This window comes from Aquarana catesbeiana, linkage group LG09 (assembly GCF_042186555.1).
Source record: "Aquarana catesbeiana isolate 2022-GZ linkage group LG09, ASM4218655v1, whole genome shotgun sequence".
Lineage (NCBI taxonomy): Eukaryota > Metazoa > Chordata > Amphibia > Anura > Ranidae > Aquarana > Aquarana catesbeiana.
The window spans coordinates 122,206,423-122,220,439 of record NC_133332.1 but is presented as its reverse complement, the minus strand read 5'-3'; the positions used below and the strand labels follow the sequence as shown (position 1 = coordinate 122,220,439).

Below are 14,017 nucleotides of genomic sequence, written 5' to 3'. Positions count from 1 at the left end.
GGTCATTCCATTCTGGTAAGCCTGCAGTTAGGCCACTCTGGTGATGTGGAGGTGACACATGGGTTGAAGATTTCAACTTTACAACTTTGCCCTTTGTGGTGGATTGCTAAGAGGACTTTTCACTATTTTGTCACTGGACATTTAATGTTTCTGCAATTCACATTGCTAAATGAATATATTTTTAAATGTCATTGGTATATGTTTAGGATTAGCGCTACACTTATTTATATACAATACAAATATATCCTGGAAATCAGCTAAAATCCCAGAGAATTTGCCTTAATGGTCTTGAAAAAGAAGACCCTACCAAACTGCAGATGTAACTGTATCAAGATTCTATAAACTCACATGATTTCTTGGATAAACAACCCAGTTAATTAAAGAAAAAAAAAAAAATATAGGGTGGTGCAAAGAAAACCTCCGAAACATGTAAATATTGCTTTCTTTGCAGCATTCTTTGGACATCTGCCCGAGCTCCGCATTTCAGCGCTGATTATTTTAGGCTTTAACCACTTTGGGACGACGACAATATAATTTTTGCACACACATGGTAAAAATTAGATTTTTTGACTAGAAAAGTATTTAACCGATTCCTGCCTGGCCTATTGTACAATGATGGCTGGGCGGGACTGCTCTTGTTCTGGGAGGATGTCATATGATAACTGGCTTCCCTGTGACAGAGGAAATTTACACTGATCATCAGTGCAGCACACCAGTGCCCATCAGTGAAGAAGAAAAATTACTTATTTGCAAAATTTACTAACGAAAAGAAAAAAAAAAAAATTGTTTTCAAAATTTTCTGTCTTTTTTCATTTGTTCAGCAAAAAATAAAAAAACCCAGTGGTAATTAAAGCCGTAAACTGCGGCTGATTGAAAAGTAGAAAAAAAAAAAAAACACAACAAGGCAATTGCATAATGTGCTAGTATGCATTGCCGGTGAGGTCACAGGCTGAATCCAGGGTGAATATCTCCCAAACAGTGCACGTTTAGAAGATATTAATTTTACCTACAGATAAGCCTTATTATACCTGTAGTTAAAAGTGACCAAGCGGGCTTTACTACCGCTTTAAAATACCACCAAAAGGAAGCTTGGTCTCAAAAAAAATATAAAAATTGTGTTTGTGTACAGTGTTGCATGACCGTGCAATTGTCAAAGTGTGACAGCACTGAAAGCTGAAAATTGGCCTGAGCAGGAAGGGGGTAAAAGTGTCATGACATATTTCATTGGCCTGGGTTTTAGTGTGTGGAAAAAAAAAAAAAAAAACTTATTGTATGACTCAGTAATGTTTGTCAAACCTTGTCCCCCCCCCCCCCTTAAAATCAGGGGATCGTGGGTGCGGGTTATACGCCGATCCCCGCTGTCTGGAGGAGCGAGCGCCGCCAATATACACATAGCCGAGTGTATTGTGTACTCGGCTAGGCTTGGCTCCGCTTGCAGTCACGCCCAGTTCTGCCATTGGACCTGTGTTATGTTGATCATAGGAGCCGGGCCAAGGGGCAGGACTGCGAGAGGAGCCGAGTACACAGGACATCCGGCTCTGTGTATCTCTGCGGCGCTCATTTTAAATAAGGCTGCAAATGACACTGGGCAAGGCTGCAGATGACACTGGGCAAGGCTGCAGATGACACTGGGCAAGGCTGCAGATGACACTGGGCAAGGCTGCAGATGGACACTGATCATTCTGCAATGATGGACAAGGCTGCAGATGGACACTGAGAAGGCTGCATTGATGGGTATTTAAATGTAAGTTTTTTTCCTTAAAATTCCCTCATAAACTTGGGGTGCATGTTATACGCTGGCGCGTGTTATACGCCAATAAATACGGTAATTTTAGTGCACACAAACACAATATATTTCCCCACAGTTTGGTAAAATATAAAACTATGCGTGGATAAATAGATAACAAACATGTCAGTATTCTCAGTCCCGCTCTACAGCCACTCAGATCACTTGTACATGAAAGCTGATCACTGTCTGAAATGAGGAACCAAGCTGACAGCGGCTGCGGCAGGTGCGAGTCTGCATTAACCAGTTAAAACTGATGACGTATATATACACACTTTGGGCAGTACCAGTTAAATGGTTAGACCACTAACCAGAATACAAATGTACATGCATTTTGTTTACTGAATACAAAGCAGTCTAAATAGTAAGATACAGGAGATGAATCACCTTTTTGGCTCAAGCCTTGCTGCAACAAGCCTTGCTCCATCCCAGTTTTCGTCTCTACCACTGTGATAGGTGATTGTTATATCAACATGATTGAAGAGGTAAAAGGTGTCTTTCCTGTTAAACTCGGTCTGAAAAGACACACATACACAGAGCGTTAATTCAACATAATTATCCTGTAACAGAACAGATTTTACGATCGATATTGTTGCAAAATGAAAGGGGAATTCTAGAATCTATTATGTTTTCAGAAGTGCTAAGCTAATGTATGCTAATAATAATACTATACTACTGTCAATAAATGAGGTTGTCATTAGTTTAAGAATTACACACAAGGAACACCTTGATACATGTTTGACACATTAATAACCACTTTGTTTACAAGTAAAAATCAGTATTTCTTTCTAGAAAATTACTTAGAACCTCCAAAACATATATATTTTTTTTTAGCAGAGACCCTAGAGAATAGAATGGCGATCGTTGCAATTTTTTATGTCACACAGTATTTGCGAATTGGTTTTTGAAAACAGATTTTGGGGAAAAAATACACTTTGATGAATTTTAGAGCAAAAAAAACTATTTATAACCCAATTTTTTGGTAAAATATAAAATTATGATATTACGCCAAGTAAATAGCATGTGCCGCTTTAAAATTGCGCATGCTCATGAAATGGCAACTTACTACGATACTTAAAGCGGAGTTCCACCCAAATTTTGAACAATAACTGTATGTATTCTCTTCCTTGCCTAGATGCTGACATGCCGTTTAAAAAACTGAAATCGCCGTAATTACCTTTTATTTTTCTATTCTTCTTTGCACTTCCTGGTTCTCCTCCCATGGGAGTAGGCGTGTTTCTAGCCTCTCCCAGACTCCTGGGAGCTAGTCTCAGGCTTCCCAGGATGCCACTGAGCATGTGCGGGAATGAGCGGTGAATGCTGGGAGCACAGCATTCACCACATCCAGGAAATAAATGCTTGTGGGCTTCAAATGCCCACAATGAAGATGGAAACCGCCTGCAGTGAATAATATAAGTTATTCTTTCTGACGAAATCTGACACAGGCAGACATATTACACACAATATGTGAGTATGTAATGCTGAGAAGAAAAGTTTGTGAATGAACTAAAAAAAAAAAAAAACAATAGATAGGTGGACCCCCGCTTTAAAGCGATGCTTTAAAAAGGTTTACAGGTTACCTGTTTATATGGTTACGGGGGGGGGGGGGGGGGGCACGTTAAAAGTATTTTATTTTTTTTATCATTAATTTTTTTTTTACACTGTTCCTTTCAATTTATTTTTTATCACTTTTATTCCTATTACAAGGAATGTAAACATCCCTTGTGATAGAAATAAGGGATGACAGGTCCTCTTTATGGAAAGATCTGGGGTCTATACGACCCCAAAATCTCTCCTCTCTCTTTGAAAGATTAAAAAAAAAACCATTGATCTAATGCTTTAAAAAAAAATAAATAATAGAGGTGGGCAAAGACAAGCTGGGCTCTCCTCACCTCTGTGACCAGCCGTGCAGATCATTTCCTGGACTTGCCGTTAAGAACGGTAAGCCCGAGAAACACCAGCGAGTGGCTGGGGGGGGGGCCTGGTGTGTGTGTTTTGACCCCTCCCGCTGTTTCTAAAAGCAATAAAGCGGCTAATCAGCTGATCAGATCACTTTTATCAGAAACATTCGCCAGCTGAAAAAGGAAAGAAAAAAGAAAAGGGAAATACCGGGGTTACGGCTGACCGCTTTAGCCATAACCCCAAACAACAACTTTAAAGGCGCAAATATAATGTAGAATATAGATATATATTCCACCCACTTATCCCAGTGCTCGATCCGGCATCATCGAGGGGAACACCCACCCTGCCACTTCCCCGAGTTTCATGCCGGCATCATGGGGGGGGAATATCCTGGCAATTCTGCAGACATGCGAATGTTGGCTGGGGGGCGGTGTGTTCAGAGTATGGTAGCACTCCATCATTAAGGAGTCGGTTCATACCAAAGCACACAGCAGAGTTTGTCACAGGGGTTTCCTTTCCTGGCCACAGCCGGGAAGGCGGTACGCTTCGTTTTGTTTCCAATTTCATCCCAGCTACTCTCATCTACCAGCATGGTACATGTTCTAGGCATTATTATTTGATGCAGATTCATGTGGGCTAAATATGCTCTCCACGACCTCTTCGGTTGCAAGTCAGAATGGAGATGACCGAAGCTTGTGCGGTCAGAGGCAGGGTGTCAGCGCACCCCCAGCTCCTGTTCTTTCTACATTCCTGCAGGCTAGGTCAGCATCCCCTTGGTCTGGTCTATTAGGCCTTCTGGTTTAATATGTCTGAGCCAAGTAACGTTCCTTGTCAGGGGCTGTGTTTGTTGGAATCTCCCATCCCCGGTCTTCAGACAGCCCTGCTGGATATATTTTTCAGGCCTGCACGCGGGCCTCATCACCATCTCGTCAGATGCTTTCATTGCCAATCAAGGTACTGGAGGCAGTAATTTCCTAGGGGTGCTTGGTCTGGTTCTTTATCTTCGTTCTGAAGGTAGGGGGCCCGGGCCACCAGGGTGCCCAGCGGCAAGTTTCCAATATCGTTTGTTACATTTTGGCTGCTCTTTCCTGTGGAAACATTTTTTCATCAAGGTATTCGTCCATTGATTTGACGATTCAGCACTTGCTACAGTTGGGGGGGGGGGGGGGGTATTGGTATCCAAGCTGATATCAACAATGCTAGAACTTACTTCCATCAGACCTGCCTGTTGGTGGGGCAAGATAAATGGTGTAGATGTCGTTTCACCACTGGGCTCTGGGCTTACCCTTGGGTCAAAAGCAGTCCTTGCTTCGAAACCTTGCCAAGTACTCCACTGGGTCTTGGGTACCTGCAGGGGGGGGGGGGGGGTCAGAGGTTAATTCATTCAGTTAATGTCCTGTTGCATGGAGACCCTGGTTACCACCCAGGGATCTATAGTCTCTCTCAGGGCGTGTGCTGAGCCAACATCCCCTTGACGGCCCACAAAGTGGTAGGTTCGGGCCTAACGTCATCATTTTTCTGGGTTCCACTCTAGGCTCTAATCTCTTGATAACAATGTTGACTGGGGGGGGCTTACAGTCACTTTGGGTATGCTGAATCATTCCATGAGACTTATTCCCCTCAATGGAGTCTGGCCCTCCTTCCCCTGTCCAGGACTCAGACTTGGTTGTCAGGTTACAAGCAGAAGCACGACCCGATTTATATAGTGTGGGACCAGTTTATGGGTGTCTGGCATGGTTTCTCCATGTTTAACAGTGCATATTACCACAGCGTATTGGCCTTATCCGCCAACACTATCAAACACATCCACAGATATCCAGCACTTCAGACCCCTGCAAACTCCTGTCAGGTCATCCATTTTTGCGGCTCACCCTCTTCAAACTACAAAAATTTCACTGAGCTACTTAACTGGGGTCCATTGAAGCGTTAAATCGCAAGTGATCCTCGGGTCAGCCCTTGCTCCCTTTCCCCCCACGTATCCTCTCGCCACAAGCAGTTCGTTCCCATGTCTGGGTTTTCTTGGAAATCGTGCACAATCCAAATCATTTACAGGATATTTATTTGGGTTCTGGGCAGTCGCAGGTTCCAAACAGGGGGTCCCTTTTTATCAATTCATGGGACGTTGGTATTCATCCTGTTATAGCTGATACATATCGGATCTGTATATGGAAGCCATCCGGGCGTGCGCTACCCTATTAGATGGTTTGTTACCTACCTTTTATCTAACTTTCTTATCACACCTACTTTGGTGTCTTTTTGCCTTCTTTTTGAGGCGTACTGACCAGCTAGGCCAAGGCACACCTCAGGCCTTGGTTGTTAGGGTATTGCATTTCCAAGTGAAAACTCTGACTACAAGTCAGAAGGCTGACCGGAGGCTAGCCTGTATTTGTGGAAGGAGTCTGAGGGGGTACATATCCCTCCTCCTCTGCCTGATCCTGCGTTGGCTCGTATTCAGGGTTTCCACCCACCCGTTTTCCCTAAACCTTCATATGCGCACACATTATACATTCAGGGTATGCCCTATTTTTCAGGCACACTGACCAGCTAGGCCAAGGCACACCTCAGCCCTTGGTAGTTAGGGTATCGCATTTCCAAGTGAAGACTGACTACAAATATAAATAATTAAATCTCTCTCTCTCTCTCTCTCTAAGAGCTATTGTACCTGCCTAGAGATTTGTATTACTGTCTATTTATTCTCATGACCTGAGTTTTCTCTACAGGTAAGCAACCCAATGAGGTCTTCTCCCTGTCCTCTGCTTGTATTTGAAGAGTAATGGGGAAATAGCAGTCTGAAGAGCTCATCTCCTCATCACTTTGCTCTCTCCTGCAGTTCTTTGTTAGCACATGAATTCTGTAGCACAACCGATTAACTCCATGTGCAGCTTTTGCCTTTCCTAGTCTAAGGCCTGCTGTACAGTGACGACACTGATGCCAATTCATACTTGCATTGGTCGTTTTAAAACTATGTTCAATTACTTTTTAATCAACACTTAACAGTATGATTTAGAGTTTATGTATATGCCAAAAGTTTAGACAGTATACAGGAGTTAAGTGCAAGTTTTAAAACTGAAGTCAGCGGATTTGCAACACATGGTTTCTTCTTTCTTCTCACATCATCATACTAATGCAATTATTACACTCAACCTCTTCATTCCATACATTATCTTAGACTCTGTGACATCATCACCAGGTCTTTATACTTCTCTATGCAATGCAGGCAGATCATGGCTGATTGGGGGGGATCTAGAAAACAGGAAGCTGTGGTAACACCGACATGTGATGCTGACACTCCATGACTGAAAAAAGTGAAATCCAATTAATCAAAAGGGATGGGCCAGGGACAAAGTTAGGTAGGAAGGAGCTAGATGATGCTGGATTTCCACAAACAAGCACTTTTTTATAGTGCAGCGCAGTGTAAGGCAATCCACCGCTTTATACTCAGCAACAGCCAATGTCACTGTCAAAGTTTGTTTATTGAATACATGTGATTGGCATTGCGGTCATCCCACCACATACCAGCCGCTGCATTGTAACACTTCTTAAAATCTTAAAACATTCTGTTAGCACTTGCCAGTATCAAACTTACATTGATCACACAGGCATCCTTCACTCTGCCATCTGAAGTGATTGCACACCCAACAGGGAACCCTGGACTGCAGTATTTCTGACCATCCTCCACTTCATAACACCAGGTAACCGGCATATTATCAATGATCCTAGAAATATGAAAAGCATTCAGATTAGCCATAACATGCAAAATACACAAAAACATAGAAAAGCAAGGCTACACTTGTTTCAAAGCATGGCTTTGGACAGGCTTTGCTAAAGCTCTCTGAACGCCAGTCAAAGTCCCTGTCACTAAATAAAACGGTTAGCTTACAATCCTGTTTACACCTTGCTTTTGCTTGGTGCTTCAATGAGCCTTTGATTAAGGCTTCAAGCAAGCTTTGCCATAGACTTCTATGGAGGCTTTGAAGACAGTTTAAAGCAACACTAAAGTTACATGGGGTATAATTTTTGAAGCAAAGCAAAAGCAAGGTGTAAACAGGACTAACCATTTTATTTACTGACAGGAACTTTAACAAAGCCTGTCCAAAGCCTTGTTTTGAAGCAAGTGTAAACTACTTGTTAATGTGTGTTGAAGCCAAAGCAAGTGTAATGCCGCGTACACACGAGCGGACTTTACGGCAGACTTTGCCCGGCGGAGGGGATTTCGTCGGACAATTCGATCGTGTGTGGGCTCCAGCGGACTTTGTTTGTTTGTCTCAAAAGTTGGACGGACTTAGATTTGAACCATGTTTCAAATCTATCCGACGGACTCGAGTCCGGTCGAAAAGTCTGCTCGTCTGTATGCTAGTTCGACGGACAAAAAGCCATGCTAGGGCAGCTATTGGCTACTGGCTATGGACTTCCTTGTTTTAGTCCGGTCGTACGTCATCACGTACGAATTTGACGGACTTTGGTTGATTGTGTGTAGGCAAGTCCGTTCATTCAGAAAGTCCGTTGAAAAGTCCGCCGGGCAAAGTCTGCCGTAAAGTCCGCTCGTGTGTACGCGGCATAAATGAGCCCTAATATTGCCTGTGCAATTAATTGAAGCGTCTATAAATCCTGCCAAAAAAAAGATTATTGCAGTCATTAGATGTGGTGGCTGCATTAGTTTTCCTCTTTTTTTAGGCTTTATTCCTTTATTTTCACTCAATAATCCTGCCAGTATTACACTTCCTGTCCCAGAGTGACAACACTTCACTCTACTGTATCTATGGAGGAGCAGCATAGTCACCTTAAGATAAGAGTACAAAACACCTCAGCCCCATCATAACTTAGGGGGAGGTCTTTTGTAGTCCACAAGAAACAATGGTATTAGTAACAGTGCAGCACAAACAGCTCATATGGTTTCTGGCAGGATCATCACTTTGCATTTTATGAACAGGTAAGTATACCATTGAAAATGTTTTGTTATAACAGACCCAACACAAAGAATAGAAGTTCATAGTTCGGGTTTAGGCCTGGTTCACATCTATGCGGGCACTGCAGGAAAAAAAGGTGCATGCAGCATTTTAAAAAACACAGTGGCCAGGAAATAGCATGGTGCTTTTACACCATCCGATTTCCCGGCGATTGCTCCTCCTGCAAACGCGTTGCGTTTTTAGATACATTTGTGTGCCATTAAGAAAGAATAGCAGCCTTGCAGGTTTTAAAGCAGCAGCACGTTCTGGTTGCAGGTATCGCTGCGATTTGCAGCTGAAACAGTTAGAAAAATGTAACGGGCAGCAGGAAAGTTTGTTGCAGACACAAACTTTCCTTTGATCCAGCTGCACTGTACAGTGGTCTGCGAGAAATCAAAGTAATTTCCAAAGCCTGCTGCAGCTAAAACTTACTAGACTTTAAATGAACATCCTCCTGGCATGGGGAGCTTGCCAGGGGAATGTTAATTTACAATAGGAGGTCATGAAATGGTTAATGGATACTGACCTACATGCATTTGTGTCTTTTATATCTGTATGCAGATTAATTGGCATATCATTTGTGGTCTACAGAATCCTGACCCCATTTTGTCTTGTCTTAGGACCCAAGTGATTGTAAAGGATCGTTTTTTTTTTTTTTTTTTTTTAAATAACAAACATGTTATACTTACCTCCACTGTGCAGCTCGTTTTGCACAGAGTGGCCCCAAACATCCTCTTCTGGGGTCCCCCTCCGGCAGCTCTCGCGGCTCCTCCCCGCATCAGATAGCCCCCTAGGTGAAGCACTCTCCCAGGGGGGTTACCTTGCGGGCGTGCTCCCGAGTCCAGCAATTGGGTCCATAGACACGAATGCCGGACTCGGCCCCGGCACCCGCGTCATTGGATTTGATTGACAGCAGCAGGAGCAAATGGCTGCGCTGCTATCAATCTATCAAATCAAGAGCCAGGACCCCGCAGAGAGAGATAGCATGTCCCCGAAGAGATGAAGGGGTTCAGGTAAGTAAAATGGGGGGGGGGGGGGCTGGTGACTTCCAGGTATTTTTTCACCTTAATGCATAGTATATGCATTAGTAATGCATAATGTGCATTGTGTTAAAGGGTAACTCCACTTTCATGGAAACTAAATATTGCATAAAAAAAAAAAAAAAAAAAAAGGGAAGGAGCATATACAACTGCTATACAAGATATATTGTAATTTAATGTCATTAAAAATTACCTTTTCTTTTTAATCTGCAGCCGCTGCAAGTTTTTGTAATTCAATGGCAACCTGGAGGCATTCTGTACATTGTTGGTGTACAGAAGGTCCCCAGAAATGTAATGTTCTGCTTGTGTGGCTCATTGATTTTCCCAAGAAGTGCGCTAAGATAAGTCGAACTTTAGACATGCCTTGCAGTAGGAATTTTAGTTTTGGTGAGATACGCCCCAAGGTTTTTTTAAAAACTTCCCGCCGAGCCATCCTGCCGGGCGGGAGTTTCCTCCTCCAGAGTGGATGTCATGACATCCTCTCAGAAGTTGCCACGCAGCAGTGTGATTTGTCACGGCACAATCACAGCAGATCACATGACTGTTGTAAACAATGGATGGCTTCCTATCATGCAATACATTGTATACAAATTGTGTTGCTAGCTGTGATTGGTCATAGTGATCACATAGTACAGACAGGGCCAATCACAGCCCATCTGTACAATGTGATTAGCTTTGGCCAATCACTGCTAATCACAACTAAAGACACTGAAATAATCAGTTTAATTCAGTAAAAATGGTTGCTTATACCAAGGAAATTCACTGGTATAAGCGATCATAATGTGTAAAAAAAAAAAAAAAAATCCTGATCACTTCCCCCAGAGAAGTACTGTGTTACTATGGCAAAACTGTATTGTTGTGGTCACAGGGTGTTAAAAAAAAAATAATAATAATAAATAATAATAACAATAACAATAACAATAACAATAACAATAATAATAATAATAATAATAAAATATTATATAATTTTTTTTTTTTTACATATACTGTCACCAGTGTCCCTGATCACCACCACATGGTAACGCTGTGCTGTACTGCACTGGTGACAGTATGCTAAACATAAATAGATGAAAAAAAATGACTTTTTTCCTTAATTTCCCTATTTTCCAAAAACTTCAAAAAACTTGCCTCTTACTAAATACCTTGGACTGTCTACTTTTCAAAATGGGGTCATTTGGGGAACATTAGTACTGTTCTGGTGTTTTTGGGCCTCAAGAAATGAGAGATCAATTTTCAGATATATACACACCATAGTTTGTAGACTCTATACATTTCCTACAGACTGAATAATATACACTGATTTGGGTTATTTTCCCCAAAGAAATGTAGCAGAACATATTTTGACCTAAAATTTAAAGAAGTAATAACATTTTGCAAAAAAAAAAAAAAAAAAAAACAGAAAATAAGAAAAACATGTTTTTTTTTTCCACAATTTTCGATCTTTTTTTGCTTATTTATCAAAAAATAAAAAAACCCAGTGGTGATTAAATACCAAAGGAAAGCTCTATTTGTGTGAAAGAAAATGATAAACATTTGTTATGGGTTTAGTGTTGCATGATTGCGCAATTGTCATTCAAAGTGCGACAGCGCTGAAAATTGGCCTGGGCAGGAAGGGGGTAAAAGTGCCTGGTATTGAAGTGGTTAAAGAGGAGTTCCACCCAGGGGGGCCGTCAAAAAAAAAAAAAAAAAAAAAAAAAAAATTAAAAGTCAGCAGCTACAAATACTGCAGCTGCTGACTTTTAATTGGACACTTATCTGTCCCTGGGTCCAGCGATGCGGGGGATCGAAGCCCCCCCCCCCCCACTCGTCGGCATTTCAACTGTGGGCGCCGGGCTGTGGCTTCACAGCCTGGCACCCACTGCGCATGCGCGAGCGGCGCCGCGCGCCGTGATTGGCCACTCAATCACCTGGGACCTGTAATGGGTCCCAGATGATTGACAGGAGGGAGGGAGCAGAGCGGAGCCCTTCCTGTGCCGAGGGGGAAGTGATGTCACCAGCCCAGGCAAAGGAACAGGCAGACTACGAGGGACCCCCTAGCAACAGGCATTTAGAGGTAAGTGAAAAAAAAAAAAATATCCAAATTTTTTTTGTTTTTTTTTTTTTAGAATTTTTCCAGGTATTTTTGTTTTTTGGGTGGAACCCCACTTTAAATACTTCTCAAAGGATGCAGACCCTGCAAGCTTTTTTCATCGAAACCAGTGAACCAGCTGATAATAAATCAGTCACTCCCATTCAGAATCAGTATCCAAAGGGCATAGTGAAACAAACAGCTATTTCTACAGAGCAACAAAATGGTAGGAATCTAAGTTTGTTAAAATCCATGTAATGCATATAGATCACCCAGAGGAGATTGTACTTTTCTCAACAAAAGTGGAGTTATTCTTTAAGGCAGTCTGTTCATTTAAATGGGCTGCCAATCGACTTAAAATCAGACCTGCCCCTAATCATCATTACAGACCTAAAATCAAATCTGTGCAACACACCACAACGCACAATAGTGCATGAGCATGCGTGCTGCAACATAGTGTAACATTAAAAGGCAATTAAACCTAAAAGATAACACAGAAAGGGAAAAAAGCCCTCCTAAACTGAAAGGCAAACATTGACATTAATAGGAGTTTAAACAAAGGAAGCAGTATGAATGGATGACGGATCCTTCTACTTACCAGTGATGCTGATAGTTAAGCTGTATACCCTTTTTAATGAAGTCAAGCTCAGCAGTTTTAGTGTTTGGGTCATATTCACGTGTACAAACAGGCTTACAGCTTTCATTCTTGTTAAAGTGAAACTGGGGACAAAAGGAAGTCAGAAAGAATAAGACTAAAAGCATTTTAGCAAATAGAATTGAAATACATACTGTATAAGTGAAATATTTTAATCGACCAGTTTTAAGTTGCATAATAAACTGAACTGGACATAGGTTTAACTTGCACATAATAAAACAGACTGCATTCAGCTGAAAAGCAGATAAATATAGTATATAATTTGCGAAGAATCTTAACAGTTTTGTAAGGTAGAATAAATAAATACTATATATGGCGATGAAGCAATTCTTTCTCCAAAAAGGACTTGTCCAAGGTTTTCAGAAGGGTGTTTCTCATGTTCATCCTTGCAGAAGTCAAAACTATGTAAAAGAGAAAAAAAAAAAAAAAAGCATAAGTTAGCGGGAAAAAAAAAAAAAAAAAAAAATCCAAAACACACACGGTTTGCCCCTTTAAAATATCTAGTTATCCGGGGAGATCCCAACTTCCTATTTGGGCTGACAACACAATGCCTTAGCCACACTGAAATCCCAATCAGTGTTGTCAGCCATGTATGATGTATTACGGAGCTCTGCCTCTCTCCACACACTAAGATGAATTTCCTTACCAACAAAACACTATTACTGCCTTGACTGCCAATAAAGAGATAAAAGGGAAGGGACTCTTGACATCCTGAGCTAACAGAAGTGGGTAATGCGGAGTGTCCTTCAACCTGTTAATCCACTTGCTGGCTGAGTGAGGCACTGGTGATGTAACCGGGGCCTCACAGTGAATCCAGGGAAGACTACACCCACCAGTACTTCCCCCTCAGATGAAGTCACATGTTCCAGGAGGCAGTCCTAGAATTCTAAGTTGGAGTTCTAGGAAGTAAAAGGGAAATAATTCTGCCCTTGGTTCTGGGGAGGAACAGAAAAAAAAAAAAAAAAAAAAAAAAAAAAAAAAAGGTATGCAAAGAATAAAAAGCCTGCAATTATCTATAGGTATTCATTTGTAAATTGCCAATACTAAACATCTCTAAACATGCCCTTTTGTTGTAAATTTTATGAAAAAGGTGAAAGTGGTTCTAAAGTCCAGACATTTTTACCTTATTGCATTCCCTGCATTAAGGTAAAGAATGTCCCACTACTTGTCCCCCCCCCTCCTACCTAAACACTTACCTGAGACCTCTCTCAATCCAGTGCTGTTCCACCTGCAGCAGCACTGCTCTCTCTTCCGCTCCTCACAGGACACACAGGCAGCAGTGAGAGCAATTGGCTCCTGCAGCAGTCAGTCAAATCCTATGAGATGGGTGTCGGGCAGGGGGGGGCATGGCCAAGCTGCAATGTGTGAGTCTATGGATGCACACTGACCAGCTTAAGTGTGTGCCTACACAAGTGTCCCCTTAGCACACAGCTTAGCTTGCTAAGGGGCACTCCGAGGAGAGGAAAGTGCTGAGGGACCTCAAAAGAGGAAGAAAAGGGCCACTCTGTGCAATACCATTGCAGGGAGCAGGTACGGTGCCTTGAAAAAGTATTCATTCTCCTTGAAATTTTCCACATTTTGTCATGTTACAACCAAAAACATAAATGTATTTTATTGGGC

General features: G+C 42.0%; 1 protein-coding gene across 1 annotated transcript in view; it reads right to left on the bottom strand.

Annotated features, from left to right (window-relative positions):
• Positions 1-14,017, bottom strand: part of LOC141108044 (transmembrane 9 superfamily member 2-like) — an 81,239-nt gene that overhangs the window by 43,149 nt on the left and 24,073 nt on the right. Inside the window, exons 3-6 of the mRNA XM_073599235.1 lie at positions 12,705-12,798; positions 12,341-12,462; positions 7,275-7,404; positions 2,174-2,301 (exon numbers count right to left, since the gene is read on the bottom strand). Coding sequence (XP_073455336.1) covers positions 2,174-2,301; positions 7,275-7,404; positions 12,341-12,462; positions 12,705-12,798 — 474 coding nt within the window. The remainder of the gene's footprint in view (positions 1-2,173; positions 2,302-7,274; positions 7,405-12,340; positions 12,463-12,704; positions 12,799-14,017) is intronic.